The 21076-nt window shown below is 46.7% G+C and overlaps 1 protein-coding gene across 1 annotated transcript in view; it reads left to right on the plus strand.

The window, feature by feature from the left end:
* Positions 1-495: 495 nt before the first annotated feature.
* YY1 (YY1 transcription factor) overlaps positions 496-21076 on the plus strand; it is a 33227-nt gene continuing 12646 nt past the window's right edge. Inside the window, exons 1-2 of the mRNA XM_038545711.1 lie at positions 496-1252; positions 17990-18152. Coding sequence (XP_038401639.1) covers positions 586-1252; positions 17990-18152 — 830 coding nt within the window. The 5' untranslated portion in view covers positions 496-585. The remainder of the gene's footprint in view (positions 1253-17989; positions 18153-21076) is intronic.

Here is a 21076-nt window from a genome sequence, read left to right on the forward strand (position 1 = left end):
GGGGCCGCCCCTGCGACCCCAGTCCGGGAGGAGCCCGGGTGAGTGGGCGGGGCCGCGGCGGCGAACGCGCAGGCCGATTGGCGGAGGGGGCGGAGCGAGAGGGCCGGCGGGCGAGTGGGAGCGAGGCGGGGCGGGCCGAGGCCAGCGCGGAAGTCTCGCGAGGCCGAGGCTGAGCGGAGTGTGGCGGCGGCGGCGGCGGCGAGATCTGGGCTCGGGGTGAGGAGTTGGTATTTGTGTGGAAGGAGGCGGAGGCGCAGGAGGAAGGGGGAAGCGGAGCGCCGGCCCGGAGGGCGGGAGGAGGCGCGGCCAGAGCGGGCGGCCGAGGCGCGGCGAGGCGGGGCGCCGGGGCGAGCAGCGGCCGAGCGAGCGCGGGGCGCACCGAGGCGAGGAGGCGGGGAAGCCCGCCGCCGCCGCCGCCGCGCCCGCCCCTTCCCCCCGCCGCCCGCCCCCTCTCCCCCCGCCCGCCCGCCCGCCCGCCGCCTTCCTCCCTCTGCCTTCCTTCCCCACGGCCGGCCGCCTCCTCGCCCGCCCGCCCGTAGCCCCGGAGCCGAGGCCGCCGCGGCCGTGGCGGCGGAGCCCTCAGCCATGGCCTCGGGCGACACCCTCTACATCGCCACGGACGGCTCGGAGATGCCGGCCGAGATCGTGGAGCTGCACGAGATCGAGGTGGAGACCATCCCGGTGGAGACCATCGAGACCACGGTGGTGGGCGAGGAGGAGGAGGAGGACGACGACGACGAGGACGGCGGCGGCGGCGACCACGGCGGCGGGGGCGGCCACGGGCACGCGGGCCACCACCACCACCACCACCACCACCACCCGCCCATGATCGCGCTGCAGCCGCTCGTCACCGACGACCCGACCCAGGTGCACCACCACCAGGAGGTGATCCTGGTGCAGACGCGCGAGGAGGTGGTGGGCGGCGACGACTCGGACGGGCTGCGCGCCGAGGACGGCTTCGAGGACCAGATCCTCATCCCGGTGCCCGCGCCGGCCGGCGGCGACGACGACTACATCGAGCAGACGCTGGTCACCGTGGCGGCGGCCGGCAAGAGCGGCGGCGGCGGCTCGTCGTCGTCGGGCGGCGGCCGCGTCAAGAAGGGCGGCGGCAAGAAGAGCGGCAAGAAGGGCTACCTCGGCGGCGGGGCCGGGGCGGCGGGCGGCGCGGACGCGGGCAACAAGAAGTGGGAGCAGAAGCAGGTGCAGATCAAGACCCTGGAGGGCGAGTTTTCGGTCACCATGTGGTCCTCAGGTGAGCGCCGGCGCGCGCCGGCCCCCGGGATGTTTTTGTTTTGAAGGGAAGCCATGTTTTATGTGTGTGATGGGCGCCGCCATCTTCTTCGCAGGGCAAGTATGGCGGCCCCAAAAGATGGCGGGCCGCGGCGGGGGCGGCGGGCGGCGGGCCGGCGGGCCGAAGATGGCGGCGGGAGGCGCGGCGCCGCCCGCTAGGCCGCAATGGCGTAGTTTCCCCGGGCGGGGCGGCCGCGCGGCGCGGGGCGGGGCGGCGCAGCGGGGCGGGGCGGGCGCGCTCGGGCCAACGGACGGCCGCCGGCCCGTTGTCCCCCGCCCCCACCCCCGCCCGGCCTGCTCCCCGCGAGGCCGAGGGTGAGGGCGGGGGTGGGGGTGGGGGCCCCCCGGCGGCGGGGCTGCGCCGCCCTCGCGCCCGGCCTGGCTGCTCGCCCGGGCCTGCCGCGGCCTTCCTGGGGGAGGGGGGCGTCCGTGCCCGCGCTCCGCCCCCTCCCCTCCCCTCCCCTCCCCTTCCCTTCCCCGGACCCTCCGCCGCTCCCGAGAGGCGCCTTCCGCTCCCACGCCCGGCGCGCGGGCCGGACCCTTCCCGCGGCCGCGCTCCCTGCGCTCGCCTCGCTGGGGCGGGACTTGGGCGGCACGTAGGGCTCGCGTGTGCGGGCTCCGCGCCGCCCGCCCGCCCGCCCGCGAGGTCCTCGCCTCGGCCCCCGCCCGCGGCACGTCGGGGAGCGGGTCCGCGGGGTCCGGAGTCCTTAACCCTTTGCGTTTGGGCAGCTTCCCTTGAGTGCTTGCCTCTGCGGAGGGAAGGAGCCGCGCAGCTGGGGACGTTTGTCACTAAAGGGGCACGATCGGGCACCTGGCGTCGGTGCCCTCTCTAGTGGGTAGAGTGAAGAGAAAGATTCTAGAAAACCAGAGGAAATAACTGGGGCAAAAGGGACCTACTTGCGTGTTTTAAGGCCTCTCTGTTTCACTTTACCACACACACACACACACACACACAAAAGCTGGATTTTTTTTCTTCCCCTGGTCGGTGTCCTGTTGTTTTAGTCACACGCTCTCTAGTTAAGTTGCGCGATAGTAGATAGACTGAGGATGATCCTCCCGCGGCTGCTTCAGTCTAACACTTGCGAGGATTACCCTTAGTGCCTGGTTTGACTCGTAGGACCCTCCCCTCCCCTCCCCCTGGATACCGCAGGGCCGTTGTCAGAGCGGGGTGGAGCCTCAAAGTGCGATGACCCTTGAGTGAAAGGCCCGTTAACGATTGAGAAGAACCGGCGAAGTGGAAGGCGGAAGGCTGGCCTGGTTGTACCTCCTGAGATCAGGCCCGCGACGAGATAACTGGCGTCGTTGGGTGGAGCTAGGACTCGGGACCGGGCGAAGGAACCCGAGGTGCTGCCGCAGTCTGCAGGTGTTCGGGCGCTGCTGTTGCGGGTTGGAGGGCCCCGTGGAGGTCTGAGTAGCGCGAGTTAACGAGCAGGTCTGTGTCTCGGTGCAGCCGGTGTGCTTGACTTACTTAATGGTGGTCGGAATACCTTGCGCAGGACCGGTAGCACGCACGCCGATGCTGTTGGAACTAAAGGCCATGTCTTTCCACCAATGTGTTACTTACTGTTGAGGTGGCTGAATTCAGGGTCCCGTCTAAAATTAGATACCGATACAAAGATACCTTAACCACGTAAAGTTAAATTTACTTTTTCTCACGGTGAAGATGTGTTGGTCATAAAAGTTTAGAAAACCGGGGTATTTTATATATTCTGTATTTGGTCTTAACCAAATAGCCTGCCTACTTTTTCAGACCCAGAAAACTTGGCAGGGATGGCTTTACTTGATGAAGTGATGTGTGTCAAGTCAGCCAGTCGGGGGGAGGGGGAGATGGTCTGAGGGGCCTGACTAATGGGAGTTAATTTACAATTAAGTCAGCATTTAAAAGTCATTACTTCCCCTGTGCAAGTGGCTGCTTACAGAGTTACACAGTTTGGGGTTATTTTAATGCCCATTTCTTTGCAGAGTTAGTTGTCTGGCACGTTAGAGTACTCTGTGCCTAAAGGTAGTTACAAATATCTGATGGCAGTAACGTAGTGTGGCCTGTTTCCTCAGACATGTTTTGTGGTGAACTATCCCTCTTCCTTGTCCTTGTGGTTTGGAGTTATTACCAAAGAGAAGCTAAATAGTTTGTGATTAACTATGCACGTCCCAAGTTCAAATTCTGGGTATAGTGGAATCTTCGGAACTGAAGTGAGGTAATTGGTAATAGGTGGAGAAATCAGAGTAGATTAATTAAGTTGAATTTCTCGGTGTGTGTGTATTGACCGTGGTAGGCAGTATGCTCAGCGCTTTCACGGACTCCCATCTCCTGATCCTAGGCAAGAGTTTGAACAACACTGTGCTTTCATTAGAACAGCCCTTTAGGTGGGAATGGGCTGTGAGGGGACAGTTTTGCCTGAGTCCAAGCTGAGTTTGCTGAAGTCCTTATAAAAATAATTGTACACAGGGTATTCTCAGGGCTCTAGTTACTCCTTAGGACCTCTTGGCTAAAAAAAAAAAAAAAGTGAGAGCCAGCATGTCTCTGGAAACCAAATCTTTGGATTGTATGGGTTTCTTTTGCTTATGTGCTATCCTGCTCTAATTGCCCACAGAATCACAGCAATCTGCGTGATAGCCATCTTTTTAATGGAGCAATGGTAAGGGAATCTAGTGGTTCTGCTAGAGTAGTTTTAGACCTGGAAAGGTCCTTAGAGATAGGCTTTTTTCTTTCCCCCTTTTTAAGTGATATAATTTACGGGGGCACAGTTTAGTGGCTTCCACTGCATTCACCAGGTTGTGGGGCCATCACTGCTAGTTAATTCCAGAACATTTTCATCATCTCAAAAAGAAACCCCATGCCCATAAGCAGTCATTCCCCATTTTCCCTCTCTCCCCCGGACCCTGGCAGCCACTAATCTACTTCGTGTTTCTCTGGATTTGCCCATTCTGGACATTTCATTGAAATGGAATTCCTACAATCTGGTCTTGTGTGTCCAGCTTAGTCTGTGTTCAAGGTTCATTCGCATTGGGATCCCTGGGTGGCGCAGCGGTTTGGCGCCTGCCTTTGGCCCAGGGTGCGATCCTGGAGACCCGGGATCAAGTCCTACGTCGGGCTCCCGGTGCATGGAGCCTGCTTCTCCCTCTGCCTGTGTCTCTGACTCTCTCTCTCTCTCTGTGTGTGACTATCATAAATAAATAAATATTAAAAAAAAAGTTCATCCGCATTGTAGAGTGTATGTAATTCCTTTTTTAAGGCTGAATAAAATTCTATCGTTTAGATGCTAGAGCAGGACCTGTATTTTCACACATGGGAAGATGAAGGCCCTGTGAGGCTGAGTGTGTTGTGGTGTTTTATCACACTTCAATTGTGTCTTAAACGTGCTTAATCCACTGCTTTAAGGCCCTTGTTTACTTCTGGGTTTTTTCCTGGCATATGATTAATGAACATTTCCATGTTGCCAAGTGTAGGGCAGAGTCTCATTCATATATTTTTCCCTAGATTGTCATCATTATCATATAGGAGTAACATCCTATTTTATAGAGGTTCCTATAGACTAAACCACTTAATCATTGGGCCGAGTAGGGAAGCTCATGCTAAAAACTGGGTATTTAAAACATTTAGCTGTTAGTTTTTTTGTTTTTTAAGATTTATTTACTTATTTATTTTAGAGAGAGAGGAGGGAGGGAAAAAGACTCTCAAGCAGACTCTCCACAGGCTCCATTTGGGATCTCACAACCCTGAGATCTTGACCTGAGCCAAAATCAAGAGTTGGATGCTTAACCAACTGAGCCACCCAGGTGCCCTTAAAACATTGTTTTGAGAAAAACCTAAGAAGGCTTTAAAATCTTGAGGTTTCAGTTATTTAGAAATTGTGACCTTCACTCAAGGCTGTTGGTATTTTACTTCTCTTTTGTTAGACCAAATACAGAAGTGCTTTATGCTGGATTGAGCAAAACCTCTAAGGCCAGAAAACCATTGATATTAAAATCAGTAAACTGAAAGAAAGTTTAAATTATCTGTTTCTTAGTTTTATATATTCAGAAAGTTCTAAGTTTGCTAAAAGTCACTAGTCCTATTTGCCTCTTTTGTGGGTTTTCCATTTCCTCCTTTTTTTTTTTTTTTGTTTTTTTTTTTAACCCGTGGTTTATCCTTAACTAGAGATGCCGTGCACATAAATTCCCATGGAGCCAAGCCACAGAAGTCCCCAAAATGATCTTGTCAAGCCTGTGATCTACATAGGGCAGTCTAAGTCCTAGATTCTGATTCCTGACAGGGTGTAGTTCTGAAAGCCTGGCTTGCTGAGACAGCTTCATTGCTGTCAGACTCTCCACTCCAGGGTATTCACCTCTATTTTTCCCTCCCACCATCAATAGCTGACTCCCCCTAGTGGGAAAGGAAAAATCCCTCTCAGGAAAAGGTCAGGGCTGCTGACCTACCTACAACCAGCATTTTAGGGTTTGAAAGAGAATAAATAAAATAATAACTTTAAAAACATGCTAGACTCCTGGGTGAATATTTACCAGAAACTTCCTACTTTTTTTGTTGTTGTTGAAGTGTGCTTAGTAAGGTGGGTTTAAGGCTGAGAAATTTAGGACCTGTAACAGGTTATTAGCAGCAAAAACAATTATTAGAAGGAATGTTTCTTAAGGTCTGCATTCCTTTGTTAACTCCCGGATCTGCTCTTCCCAGGGGACCATTCTGTAAACTCTGCTGTTCTTCCCATAGGAGTATGTGAAAGTGAAAACTTGTTTTAACTTTTATTTTTGTTTTGTTTTAACTTTTAAATGTGAATTTTTACCAGTGGGTTATATTCTCTAGTATTGTTGGGTAAACATTCAAACCTTGTATTTTTTAATTTGGCATCTGAAATGCTACTTGAGGTTTGTGATAATATTAATCTCGTTACTCTTAGCAGTATATTAGGAAGGTGTGTGAAGGTTTTAGACGTTAGTTAAGTGTAGTGTATGAGTTTGTACCTTCCTATGTGTGGTGGACTTAATTACAGTATACACAAGAGAACTGTCGCCTGTTCCTAAGTGCCTTGTGTTAGTGGGTCCCATTCTGTTTAGCTTTATGAGTAATTATCAATAACAACAAGCTCAGTGGTTTCTGGGAATCGTATTAGTAACAGCATCAAATTTCCACTTTAGAGGGCATTGACCAAACTCTCTTGCCTTAGAACATCTTCACTTTTGACCTTGGTTTCTTAGTAAAATGACTTAGAGTAGGAGGATCACTGAAGGCATTTCCAGTTCCTTTAGAACAAAGAAATTCTACTCCTTTCTGAACTCCTACATGACTGTAGGAAGCAGTATATACTCAACTTTCTTAAAGCAGAACGCTCAAATTTTAATGTGGCCTGGTGAATGAGGTATTAGGAACTCTTGAGTAAAATTCTTAACCATTCCATCACTTGAGTGTTACACAGTGGTCTCAGATACGATTTCACATGAGGACAATGTAAGTGGTTGTGAAGGACTCTTTTTTTTTTTTTCTTGTGTAAGTGATCTCTCTTAAATGTAAGGAATGTGGAGTAGGGAAGGAGGCTGCTGTTGCTGTGCTGGAAACAATTGTTTTGGAGCCCGGACCCTGTCTCTTCCAGGAGAGTCCCAAACTACAGTAGAATTTCTAGTATCTCACAGGTGATCACACTCCCGAAAACACCCTGAAGTATCTTTCTCTTTTCGCAGTTCTCAATTCAATCCTCTCTGCTTCTTTTCCTTTTATGTTTTCTGGGAACTTTGAGGGAAAGAAGCTGCTGCTACTTCTCCAAGTTGACAGTTGGCTTTTAATTGCCTACTTTGTTGGTAACTCACTTACAGTTTGTGCTAATACATATGGTTCCTATATTAAATAGATTTTCATAGATTCTTTTTAAAGATTTATTTTAGCGAGTGCTTGAGCTAGAGCAAGTGCACAAGTGGAGGGGGGGGCAGGCAGAGAGAGAGAGAATTTCAAGCGGACTCCGCTTGAGCGCAGAGCCTGATGTAGGTCTGTCTCATGACCCCAAGATCATGACCTGAACTGAACCCAGGAGTCAGACAGTTACAATGGACTGAGCCACCCAGGTGCCCTGGTTTTTATATAGATTCTTAACAAAGACTAAATGCTGGGCAGCCTGGGTGGCTCAGCGGTTTAGTGCCGCCTTCAACCCAGGGTGTGATCCTGGAGACCTGGGATCGAGTCCCACGTCAGGGCTCCCTACATGGAGCCTGCTTCTCCCTCTACCTGCCTCTCTCGCGCACGCGAATAAATAAATCATTTAAAAAAAAAAAAAAAAAAGACTACATACAGACTTCTGGATCTCACGTCTGTAGATCTAAGGCGCGTACAATCTACACCTTCCTGAATTTTCTAAGACTTATCAGATGGCTTCAGTCCTCTGCTTTAAAACACCTCTGACACAACAATGTGAATATACTTAATGCCACCAAACTATAGGCTTTAAAATGGTAAATACGGTTTTGTATTTTCATGTATACACATACATACACACACGTCCTGCAGATGTCTCAATCACATTTAGTAAAATCCAAACTCCTGATGAGGCCACATATGATTTGGCCCCTGCTTTTTCCCTTCCTCACTCAACTCCCTCTATGCTCCAGCCTTAACCAGCTGACTTGCCATTCCTTGAACTTGTTTTTTGCTCTTACCTCTGCCTCCAGCGCGGTGACCCCGGAGGTTCATATTTTGTGCCGTCTTGTTCCCATCTCAGCCCTTCCTCTCTCGTCCTCCGCTCTCACTCTGTCTCCTAACCCTGTTTTATCCTCTTTGTAGCACTGTCTGAAATTATCTTGCTTTTTTTTTTTTCCTTTTAACCTCCTTCTCTCTGTTTCCTCCAGAGACTAAGTTTGGGGCCTGTAACCCTGAGCCTTTTTTTTTTTTTTTTTTTTTTTGTAACCCTGAGCCTTAGATGGCACTTGGCATATAGAAGATTCTCAGTAACTGAGCGAATGAGCACATGAAAATCACACAGTAAGGTAGAATCGTGGCCTAGAGACCAGAATACGGTCCTCCTCTCTGACTGCATAGGTGGAAAAGAAGGATAAAGGGTGAGGAGAGAGGGTATGCAGGAGTGTTCCCTTTTTAGGAAAGGCGTGGACTACACAGTTGATCCTAGTTTCAAATCCTAGATCTGCAACTTAACAGCACTTCAGATATATGACTTGGCATTTCTGAGGCTTCTTTCTTAAAACCAAAAACATGGGGTTAGTATCTTTGAGGTTTTGTCTGCATTGAGGAATAAGACAGTTGCTGGCATGAAGCAGGTACTCAGTAAATGATAGGATCTCGTCTTAAGGTCTCTTGGTGGGGAAACGTGGAAATAGCCTGTGACTGATTTCTGCCTGTTGCTTAACAGTTGGCTTTCTCCCATTTCCCCAGTGAAGGTTTGGGTGATGGTAGTGGTGAGTCGATGATGTCGTTTTTGCTGTAAGTCACCTAAAAGGTCAGACTGAAGCCAGCAGCCTAAGATGAAAGGTATGGAGGAACAAAACCTAGCCAACCCATATAGGTAAATAAATATGTAAATTGGGGAAAATAGAAAATCAAGATCACAGAAAAAAAGGGGGGGAAGAAGCATTAGGGTCAGCCCTCATGAGCTTCCTGGCAGGTGACATAAAAAAGGAAAGTGTACTACTGATAACTGATTCTAAGATGAGAAAAGCTTGTAGGGAAATCAAGCTTTTCTGAGGACTGAATTCCAAAGTAAACTGCTCATATATGAAGAGGACCACTGAGTACCGAGGCACAGATTCCAACCAGTATATTCATGTGGTGTCTTAGAACAAAGACTTCAAATGTAACCTAACTGAAGGCAACTCAGAATTTTCATGTTCTTTACAGGCTTATTCTCTTTTAAGAAAAGTTCAGCATTCTTTCACAACTGTTCAGCGTGGCACCTACTGTTCCCCTTAAGCCCAGGAGGGTAGGGAAAGTGGAACAAGGGTGTTCTGGCTCTCTCTTCCCTGTGTTCCCAAACACAGTGGCTCCCATTTAAAGCGTCCTCTGCTTTAAGGCTTATCGGTAGTCTTCTCTTTTTTAAGAAATGAGGAAACCAGGTGAAGTTTAGTGACAGGAGTGAAAGGCTTCTTGAAGGAAGTAGGTCTGTGCTTTGGAGAGCAGAGTGAATTGGGGGTGGTGGTGAGAGGTGGGCAGAGGGAAAGGTGTAGTTGTAGTTACCTTACACCTTTTCTCCCACATTGAGTAATATGGCCAGAGAGCCATATTGGTAGAAGTCGGGAGGGCTCCTCTTCCCTGGATTCGTAGAGTGCTTCCAGCCTTTCTATTTAGTTCTTTAATCTTATCTTTTTAAAAAATATATATATATTTGAGTCTTTTTTCAAAGACTTATTTATTGACTTATTTATTTAAAGTATGGTCTGGGGCACCTGGAAGGCTCAGTGGTTGAGCGACTGCCTTTGGCTCAGGGTATGATCCCGGGATCCTGGGATCGAGGCCTGCATTGGGCTCCCCGTGAGGAGTCTGCTTCTCCCTCTGCCTATGTTTCTCTCATGAATAAATAAATAAAATCTTTTAATAAAGTACGGTCTACCTCCCCAATGTGGGGCTCAAAATCATGGCCCCAAGATCAAGAGTCGCGTGTTCTGCCGACTGAGTGCCTCACTGCTCTTTTTGACTGGAGATTATTTTAAGTCTCTTGCTTTGCCTCTCAAACTAGGATGGGAGTGATGACAGCTTTGGTAATATAGAACCAGACTGAATAGTTGAGAGATAGGGATAGGACAGGGGCTTATTTCTACAGGAGCCCATCTCCCCTCCCCATTATCTGTGGGCGTGCATTCCAAGACCCCCAGTAGAGGCCTGAAGCCACTCCCACTTCAAACTTAACTACTGAGGGGCACCTGGGTGGCTTTGTCGGTTAAGTGTCTGCCTTCCCAGAGTCCTGGGATTGAGCCCTATGTTTCGGCTCCCTGCTCAGTAGGGAGTCTGCTCCTACTCTCTGCCACCCCCCCCCCCAGTAAATATACAAAATCTCTTTTTTAAAAATTTAATTACTGATATAATAGCATAGTTATAACCATATGCTGTAATAAAAGTTATGTGAATGTGGTTTCTCTCTTAAAATATCTTGTGCTGCACTCATTCTTGTGATGATGAGATGATGAAATGCTTATGAGAGGAGACAGTAAGGAGAAGGTCCTCGAGGGACCATGGGAGGTAGCAGGAGAGGATCCTCTGCCCCCAAACCATTTGAATACAAAGTGTGTGCTCCATTTATAGGTGCTGTTGGCTAGGTTTTGTCTTTTCATCTTCCACCTGAAGCCATTTTACTTTGATCTGCTTGTTGTAGGTCATCTGCCTTTAGCCAGTATTAGTGAATACCGGAATCACCTGATCAGATTTGACTAGAAGGTCTTGTTACATTTTCTCCTTCCACACCACTCCTACCCCCTTTGAATGAGTGACCTATATTCTCAGCTTTTTCCAATTTGGAATTCTGAAATTTGGTTTTAATTTGCTTTTGTCCAGTTGTGTTCTGGTAATCACAATCATAAATTTAAGTTAAACTGGTTATAGAAACTCATTGCAGTGAAATTTCTCATGTAGATTAGCCCTGTCTCCCTGAAACAGTGGAGAGAGAATTAGCTAAGTCCTGTCTTCAAGGAAACTTCCATATATATACACACACACACACACACACAAACATACATGTGTATAACAATTTTTAAAGGAGATTTAGATATTGTGCTTCCAAACATGCTTGCCTAGATGTGTATTCGTTATTACCCTATTGCCAACCAGTAGGCCTACATACTTGACATTCAGAGCAGATCGCTTAACACCTTCTTCCCCCCTCTACAGAGCAAATCTGTTCTCACAGTCATTAGGAAATGAAAGGAATCAAATAATGGCCAGTGCAGAGAGGGGAAATTATATATCAGTAAAACATGTTTCAATAAAACTGTACAAAAAAGAAAAAAATTTCACTAATATTTTTTGAACTAAGAGGGAAGCTTTTGTACATATGGCCTATTTTTGTAATAAAAATAATAGTTTCTCTTTTAGAGCATAATAAATTTATATTTGCAAAAACTTCCAAAGGTTTCTTTTGCAAAAATTAAATGACCAAAAAATAGCAGATATTAACATTCTTTGATCTGTTGTTTTAGTGTGTGTCCAGTTCTCAGTGGAAATGAGGTGGGATGCCCAGGTGGCTCAGTTGGCTGAGTGTCCCAACTTCAGTGCAGGTCTTGATCCTCAGGGTCGAGAGCTCAAGCCCAAGCCCTGCATTGGGTTCCGCGCTGGATGTAGAGCCTACTTAAAAAAGGAAAGAAAAAATAATGAGGCAAATATTTTCTTTGATTTCTCTGACCATAAAACCAAGCATCTTTTGTCATTTCTTTAGCAGATTTTTGAAAATATTATTTTTTTTCTATATAGTTTATTTCCTAGCATTTTGTTGTTGAAGAGTTAATGACCCTTTGGTTGATTTCTGTGTGCTGGTCTTTGAGGAGTTTACCAAATTAATTTCCGTGTAATGCACTGTTTATTAAGGAATAAGTAACAAACGTGATAATGTGAAGTTTAAATAGATATCATGAAAGCATACAGCAGTTATTTAGAATGACCCAACAAAAGTTTTTTTTAGGGCAAGAATATTTTATCGCTGACATTGTTCAGAAGTGCAGGTATAGAGTGGTCATCAAAAGTAGATTGTCCTTAATCAGATTGTGATTTTATTATGTACAGACCTTGTAGTTATTGGCCTTACTCCGGACAGACTGGCTTGACTGTGTGTCACTTTCACTTGGTAAGTCACTGAGTACAGTTCTCCTGAGACCAAGCTAGTTTTCTTCCTGCATCTGGACATATCCCTTCAGTCTCCTTTGCAAAGTCATCTTCATTTAGCACCTGGAGTTACCCAGGTGTTCATTCTGAACCCTCTCCTCTCTTTTTTTTTTTTTTTTCCAATAGATAATGTTATGTATTTCTCTTCAGCCCTGATTTCATTTATGTCCACATTTGCATATCCAAATATCTCCTTGAGGTCTGTCCACTAGGTGTCTCCCAGACACCTCAAATTAAAGCAGAGCTCCAGGTCCTCTGCTGCATTGTCTCTTCCCCCTTCCTCCAGTTTGGCTAATGACATCCTCCCAGAAATGCAAACCAGAAACCTAGAAGGCATACTTAACATCCTTTTCCACCCACGTTACCCCCCACCCATCTGATTCATTACCCAGATTTGTGGAGTCCTCCAAAATAAAACAATCTAACCTGTTTTAAAGACCTGCTGACAAATGTCTCTTTTGGAAGTAAATCCCATTATTGGGTAATCTCACAGAAGTTGTTCCTTGTTTCACAAAGAAAAATCTCCACTCTAGTTTAATTTTCTTTTCTTTTCTTTTCTTTTCTTTTCTTTTCTTTTCTTTTCTTTTCTTTTCTTTTCTTTCTTTTTCTTTTTCCCTCCCTCCCTCCCTCCCTCCCTCCCTCCCTCCCTCCCTCTCTCTCTCTCTCTCTTTCTTTCTCTTTCTTTCTTTCTTTCTTTCTTTCTTTCTTTCTTTCTTTCTTTCTTTCTTTCTTCTTTCTTCTTTCTTCTTTCTTCTTTCTTCTTTCTATTTTATTTCTTCATGAGAGAGGCAGAGACACAGGCAGAGGGGGAAGCAGGCTCCATTCAGGGAGTCTGATGGGGGACTCCATCCCAGGACTTCGGGCGGGAACACTCCCGGAGCCAAAGGCAGCCACTCAACTCCTGAGCCACCCAGGGATCCCTAATCCTATTTTCGAAGTAAAATCCCAACATGTTGATGAAAGGTCAGTAAGCTTTTTCTATAAAGAGCTAGATAGTAGTGTTTTAGGTTTTAAGGCTATCCAAAAGCAACTAATCAACTCCAGTGTCACTGTAGCGGGAAAGTAACATATAAACAAGCATGGCTGGGTTTCAGTAGAACTTTATTTTAAAAAATAGGTGGCGGGACACCTGGGTGGCGCAATAGTTGAATGTCTGCCTTTGGCTCAGGGCCTGATCCTAGGATCCAGGATAGAGTTCCGCTTCAGGATCCCTGCGGGGAGCCTGCTTCTCCCTCTGCCTGTGTCTCTGCCTCTCTGTGTCTCTCATAACTAACTAAATAAATCAAATCTTATATAAATAAATATTAAAAGATAAAAATAGGTAGCATATGTGCACAGCATTGTCCATAGCAGCATTATTCACAGTAGCCAAAAGATGGAAACAACTCCTGTGTCTGTCAGTAGATGAGTGGACAAACAAAATGTGATATGTTGTCCATAAAGGAACATTATTCGGCCGTGAAAAAGAATGAAATTTTGTACATGCTACAACATGGGTGGGCCTTGGAAACATTATGCTTAGTGAAATCAGCCAGACACAGAAGGATACTGTTTGATGCCATTTATAAAAGATACCTAGAGTAGGCAAATTCATAGAAACAGGAAGTAGAAGTTATGGGGGGGAAGTTCTGTAATGGGTACCAAGTTTCTTTTGGTTTTGATGAAGTCTCAGGTGTAGATAGTGGTGATAATCACACAACATTGTGAATGTACTTGATGCTGCTGAATTGCACATTCACCAGTGGTTAAAATAATAAATACTATGCTCCTGTCTATTTAACCAAAAATGTTTTAAACAAGAGAAAGGAGGGGCACCAAGGTGGGTCAGTTGGTTGAGCATCCGCCTCTTGATTTTGGCTCAGGTCATGATCTTAGGATCATGAGATCCAGCCCCACATCACTTTGGTGTGGAGCTTGCTTGAGATTCTCTCAATAAAAAAATAACAGAAAAGGAACTGTGAAAAATGAAAAATGTTGGGGGAAGATTGGCAGGCTGAGTCCAGCTCATGGGCTGTACTTGCAGACCCTAAAACTTGTCAGTCTCGACTTAGACTCCATACATGTAGTTCTGAGATGATAGGGACTATTCTCTGGGTGCTTGGTTTTGTCGAATGTTGGAACAAAGAACTGAGTCTCAAGCCTCAGCAAGCATTTCCTCATTTGACTTTGTTTGTGTCCTCCCCCCAAATTTATAAGTTAAAGTCCCCATCCCCAAAATGATGGTATTTGAAAGTGGGGCCTTTGGAAAGTAATTAGGTTATGAGGGTGGAGTCCTTCTAGTGGGATTAGTGCTCTTTATGTATAAAGAAGAGACACAGAAATGATGAGGCATGTCTCTGCCATGTGAGGGCACACCAAGAAGGTTCTGTTGACAAGCAAGTTCCTGAGGGCAGAGACTTTGTTTTGTTCCTGGTGTCTTGGAACAGTGCCAGGCATACACAGGAGACCCTCAGTTTCTATGTGTTGAACTGTGCAAGGAATGATTTAGCCAGTGGTTCCGTAAGCCTGAAGTCAAGGCCGTCTTTCTGCCGTAGCACACTTGCGATGCAGCTCTCCTCACCCGTAGTAGCTTCCTCAGAGCAGCAGCGATCCTCAGCCTTGCTAGCATTCTTGTATTAGAAGTACAAAACGTCAGTGAGGAAAATTAGCTTCCCTCCCTGTGTATTTCTGTAGCCCCTGAAAGTCCATGTGGTCATTCCTCATTTGGGAGGTTGGAGGGTGAAGGAATTCTCACAGCCCTGAGAAAATAATCGGATTACAGTGCAGAGTCCCAGCTTTCTAACTTAGGATCATTAACCACATTTCTTGTCCTTCATTAGTACATCTCACTATGATCTTCATCTTCGTCTGTAAAGAGGTTACCCAGGACATGTTGTTGAGATCCTTCTAGTTCCAAACTAGAGGCAATGGGCTTAACAGTGAAGAACCCGGGTCCGAGATCAGGGCTTCTGGCATTCACATCTACCCTTTACTGACTAGTTAGCCCTGAGCAAGTTACAGATCTCTCTGGGCCTCAGCTTTCTCCTGTGAAGAGTGAACTTGCTAATTTGCCCAGCTCTACGGCGATATGCGCAGTAAAGAAAATAGTCCCCTCACAGTAAACATTCGGTGAAATGCTGCTATTCTCTTCCTGGCAGTGACCTATAATGTTTTCTAAAATGAAAAATGGTAGGGGAGTCCAGTCCGGCTGGCTCAGTCGGTGGACCATGTGACTCTTGATCTCAGGGTTGTGAGTTTGAGCCCCCATTCAGTGTAAGATGAGTTAAAAATAAAATCTTTTGGGGATCCCTGGGTGACTCAGCGGTGTGGTGCCTGCTTTCAGCCCAGGGTGTGATCCTGGAGTCCCAGGATCGAGTCCCACATCTGGCTCCCTGCATGGAACCTGCTTCTCCCTCTGTCTGTGTCTGTGCCCCTCTCTCTCTCTCTCTCTCTCTCTCTCTCTCTTATGAAAAAAATAAATAAAGTCTTTAAAAAATAAATTAATTAATAAAATAAGATCTTTTTAAAAAATAATAAAATGAAGAGTGGTAGGAGAAGAGAGACATTTAAGAGTATCCTGTTCTGTGCTTTTCATCACTGGGAGTGGTTGATTGAACATGATAATGACCACTTCAATCAGGTGAACCTACATTCTACCTTTAAAAAAAAAGATTTGGGACACCTGAGTGGCTCAGCCAGCGGTTTAGCACCTGCCTTCGGCCCAGGGCATGATTCTGGAGTCCCGGGATCGAGTCCCCACATCAGGCTCCCTGCATGGAGCCTGCTTCTCCCTCTGCCTGTGTGCCTCTGTGTGTGTGTGTGTGTGTGTGTGTGTGTGTGTGTGTGTCTCATGAATAAATAAAATCTTAAAGATTTATTTATTTACTTGGGAGGGGCAGAGGGAATGAAACGCAAGCACACTCTGTACTGAGTACAGAGCCCAACACGGACTCCCATTTCACAACTCCAAGATCATGACCTGAACTAGTGGGAGGCTGACCTGACTGTACCACCCAGGCTCCCCTACATTCTGTCTTTATCTTGTCCTCATACCCTGATGTCAGAGATCCTGGTGATAAACAGCTAGGCATAGTTTTTTTATAGTGAGTGACGTCACTTAGAGGGTATGGTTTGTTTGGGTTTTGGTTTTGTGGGATTTTTGTTTTTAAGATTTTACTTTAGAGAGAGGGTACGCAGAGGGACGTGGGGAGGGCTGGTCAGAGGAAGAGAGAATCCGACTCCATGCTCAGCACACAACCCTACACCAATGTAGGGCCCCATCTCATGACCCTTAGATCATGACCTGAGGCAAAATCAAGAGTTGGACACTTAACTTACTGAGCCACCTAGACACCCCTTTTCATTTTATTTTTGTAACACTGGTGGAAAGGTAAGACTTGAACAAGCTAGTTTTCAATTCAGAAAGCTATTGTTACTGTTCTTTGTGAAACATTTTGATGGAGAAATAGAACATTTCAGTGAGCATAGAAAACTTTGGAGCATCTTTATTTTTTTGCTTTCAGCACCAAAGGGGTTGAAGACCAACCAGTTGGGCCTCTGTACTTCACCCTAGTGTCAGAGGCAAAACCAACAAAAAAAAAATCAAAACAGCATGATTTAGAGTTTGTCAACATTGTTATCAAGAAATAATGTAGGAGTTCAAGGAAAAGGTAAGAATCTGAGGCTAGAGCAGTAGAATCAACAAGCTGTTGAAGAATCTCTCCTGCCAGATGTTTGTGAGTTAACCTGGGAAGAACACAGCCTGGTTGCAGTAGCTAGGGCATGTGCCTAGGAAAAACGGAAGGTCCAACTAGCTGTGTAAACTGGGACCAGGCAGCAAGGGACCCAGGATGCCAAGTTGAAGTATAATTTGTACCTCTGAAGGGTTCAAACCAGGTGAAAATATATCGGCTGCATTTTCTGTATCAGTTGATCCTTTATAGCATCATTACAGCAGAGAATGGAATTGGGAAGATAAATTAAGAAATTACAATAGTTGTTGAGGTTTGAGATAATAAGAACTAACTTGGTGGCAGTGGAACAAAGGGAGAAGACCTTTTAAAAATCCATAGGATTTGGTGTTTGGGATGTAGGAGATTAATTATGGGGGTCAGTATTCCCTTTTTTTTTTTTTAAAGCCTCATGGGTTTGTGACAATAGTAAGACTGACAAGTAGAGATGTCCTACATTCTGTGAACACGTATTTATTGAAGGCCAACTCTGCAGACTGAATCAGGCTCTGGGGTTACCTGGGGATCAAATCTGACAAGGATCCCTATCCTCGTGGCTTTTACCATCTAGTGGGAGAGGCTGACTGTAGTTACAAACTGCTGTAATTATAAAGTGTCTGGGTATGAGCCATGGGGTTAGGGTGAAGGGCTGGGAATATTCGTGAGGAACTGAAAAGCCATCATATGGGAGCAAGGAGTGAGGGATAACAGCGAGAATGAGGGGCTGGAGGGGGGAGGCAGGAGACCAGCTACAGGGTGAGGGCTGGGGCATCAGACTCAAGTCAGCATTGCCACGTTGCTGGTTAACAGGAAATGTGTAGGGTGGACTGAAAGTAGAACTCTGAGAAGTGGTGGGAGGAGAAGCAAGGAAGTTTGACAAGAAGCCAGTTTGAGAAGTGGGAGCAGAACCAGGCAGGTGAATGCAGAGTCAGGAATGGGGAACCTTCCTGATGGGCTAAGAAGGAGCACTTGCACAAAGGTCCGTTGGGCTTGACATCGCAGATTTTGGTGACCTTCAAGCAGAAACAGGATTTCAGGAGATTGAGGAGAAAGACTGGGTAATTAAGAAATAGGGCTAGTGGCTATAAATCACCCATTCCAGAAGCTGCTAATGAAAGCACATTTCGTAGTTCTTTATCTCCCCACATACATGTTTTTACTCCACTAAAATAATTAATCTTATGGTGTGTTTCAGATGAAAAAAAAGATATTGACCATGAGACAGTGGTTGAAGAGCAGATCATTGGAGAGAACTCCCCTCCTGATTATTCAGAGTACATGACAGGGAAGAAGCTTCCTCCTGGAGGGATACCTGGCATTGACCTCTCAGACCCCAAACAACTGGCAGAATTTGCTAGGTAAGCCCTAAGAACTTTCCTTTCTTTCTAATTACATAAAGTACTGGAGAGTCAGCAGCTGCGTTCTTTGTGTCTAAGTTACAGTGGTGGTTGGTTCATAGTCTTGCTCCAGGGAAACCTATGGAAACAAAAGCAGTTCGTTTTGTTTTTAGTGGTAACTTTGCTGTTAATGTGCATGGCACCATTTTAGATCCTGTAGACAGTGAGACGAAGCAAATAACCTCTTAATTCCGTAATTGATACTGCTTGTGAATGAATAAAATCAAAAAGAATTTGTTTGGAAACAGGGCCTCTTTGCACCAGCTCCTGGCCTCTCTGTAGACGTTGTAAGTTGGAGGGTGTTGTGCTGGAGTAAGCTGCAAGGGCTGGGTCGGTGCTGGACGGGCCCAGCTGAACCCTGGGAAGGAGTCATCGGTTCATATTTCAGTGTGTTATCAGTTAAGCTCCTGGGGTTTTGTTAATTTAAGCGGGCATGATAGAAAGAGATAAAAAATTCATGGTAGGGACCCCTGTGACCGGCCAAGGTGAGCAGTCAGGAAGATCTGGACCCTCTGGAAGCTTGTTTTTTGCCCAAAGCAGGTTGGCTCCTGCAGAAGCCTCTGCCCCTTTTGTTTGTGGTATTTATTTCCCGGCACCATTGGACAGTTTTTATGAAGACGTGAGAACACACTCAAAGACCATTTTTAATAAGATGAAAAGAACTAATAAACTCTGGAGCAGGAAGACCGATGACTTCTTTTCTCACCCTGAGGTTGAATGGAGCCTGGACTGGCCAGGAAATTTAGGCAAGGGCAGGATGAGGAAGAGAGACAGCCTTGTGATCCCATACCATCTAGGGACAGAGTGGGTTCCTCATCCGTTTTTCTCTTGAGAGCAGAGTGGAGTGGATAAGAGCTGGAGACCCTGAAGTGTCTTGGTTTCTCCCAGCCCTGCTCCCTGCCATTGGGAGCCTGGTTTCCCCCACGTATCAGATGGACATTAGAGTCAGATTTGTTGTAGTAAACGGGTTTGTGTCCTAATCTCCGGTCCCGTGAAGCTGCAGCCATAGGGAAGGTATACATGACTTTACATTCTAATTGATCACAACTGAACAAAAAAAGTTAAGGCTTCTGTCCTTTTGTTAATGACATGAGTCCCAGCTTTTGTTGCCTTTCTTATTTTAAAGAGGTATGCTACTCAGTCCTCACCGCATACCTCTCCCCCAAAATACAAATAAAAATGGAATCTGTAGATACATAGTCAGCATTGAGGTTAGAGTTTGGGGGCAGATTGGAGTCCAATTGCATGCCAGTGTTAAGCATTATCGTATGTGTTTAAAGTAGTAATCTCTTGTTATCATGCTTGGAATTAGCGAGGATAGGGGCTGTTGTCCCCAGGGGTAGAGATACAGAATGCAGGAGTCAAGGAAAGCCTTATAGAGAGGGTGGCATCTGACTCGAGCCTTGAAGAACACTGAGATTTGGGGGGCAGGTGGGTTTTCCATGGTGGGGCTAATGCTAGTGTGGCATGAGCACAGTGAAAAGGTACATACTCAATCCCCATATGATATATGCCTAGAAAAGAATAAGTGGGTTTGGCTCGGAATTCAGTTGCTCACAGGGAGACAGTTGGAGTGTAGGAGATCATTGAGTCCTATGAATACTGGACCCACATTTCTGGATGTTTGTAGTGTGCAGCGGACAGCTGCAGAGGTGTGTGAGCAGTAGAGAAGGGGCTCTGTGATCAAAGATGGACTTGACATGTCTGCTGTCCCCAGGCTGGGTCGGCGCAGGTACAGCCAGGAAGTGGGAGAGGTCACCAGGGCCTGAGCCAGGATTGCAGGGGCCAGACTGCAGTGAAGAGAATAAATGTGACTGGGTGGCAGGAGTTGGTGGAAAGACTGAAAAAAGACTGGGTGTGTGTCTCTGGGAAGGAGGAATCAGAATGGATGTTCAACATTTTGTACCTCAGGTGGCAAGGGGTTGGGAGAGGGTGCCAGTTTGGGGTTTAGGGTGGGTATTGTTTGGTTTTAGATGCTAATAAATCATCTGTGTTGGACTTGAGGTGGTTTTAGGAAGGAAGCCAGGGCTAGACTCATCCGATGGGCAGTGGCAAAGGCTGAAAGTGGCATGGACGTCTGCGCTGTGAGAGGGCAATTGTGGAGAAGACAGTCTTGGGAAAACCCTGTGATCGGAGCACAAGGGAACCAGCAACAGGGTAGAGGGCTCATTCAGACAGACCCAGCAACTCAGGAAGGCCCAGGGAGTGGTCAGGAGGTCCAAGAGAGAGGGAGGAGAGTAACGTTTCTTTGAATTCTACTTGCAAAAAAAATAAAAAAATGAATTCTACTTGCAGAGTGATGGATGATTTCAGTGGAGGAACAGAGGGCTGTGACAGGGTTTTACAGAGAGCATGAACCTGGGGGTACTGAGCAGCAGTGATGAGGTGTCGGTGACCCTTGGCTTTGTTCACCCTCACTGCTGAATTGGGGCAGTTGATCTGAAAGTTTGTCCCTGGTTTCCTGAAGAGAAAATCTGAGGTTTCAACCCCACATTCGGGAAGCACGTGTTGCTGTTGCAGAATAGAAGCTTCTGCTTGCTTCCCACGTGGCCTTGCATCTGCCTCAGGGCTGCCTTCAACCCTACTAGGTCTGAATGAGACTTTTCTTCACCAGCAATAGATAATTAGAAGACTGGAACCACGTTTTGAGATTTGGGAGGAAAGTTACTATAAACAGAATTCTTGATTCAGCAAAGCTGTCAGTCAAATACAGGGCAAAAAGGCGGCCATTGTAGACACTAAGGATTTGTTCTATGTTGCATGCACCCTTTCTGAGGGGGTTACCTGACGATATACTCCAGGAAAACGACACACATCAAGAGGAAGCCTTCCTAAAGAGTCTGGGGAACAGAAAATCAGGAGGGCAGCTGTGCGGCAGGCTAGAA

This window comes from Canis lupus, chromosome 8 (genome assembly GCF_011100685.1).
Source record: "Canis lupus familiaris isolate Mischka breed German Shepherd chromosome 8, alternate assembly UU_Cfam_GSD_1.0, whole genome shotgun sequence".
Classification (NCBI taxonomy): Eukaryota; Metazoa; Chordata; class Mammalia; order Carnivora; family Canidae; genus Canis; species Canis lupus.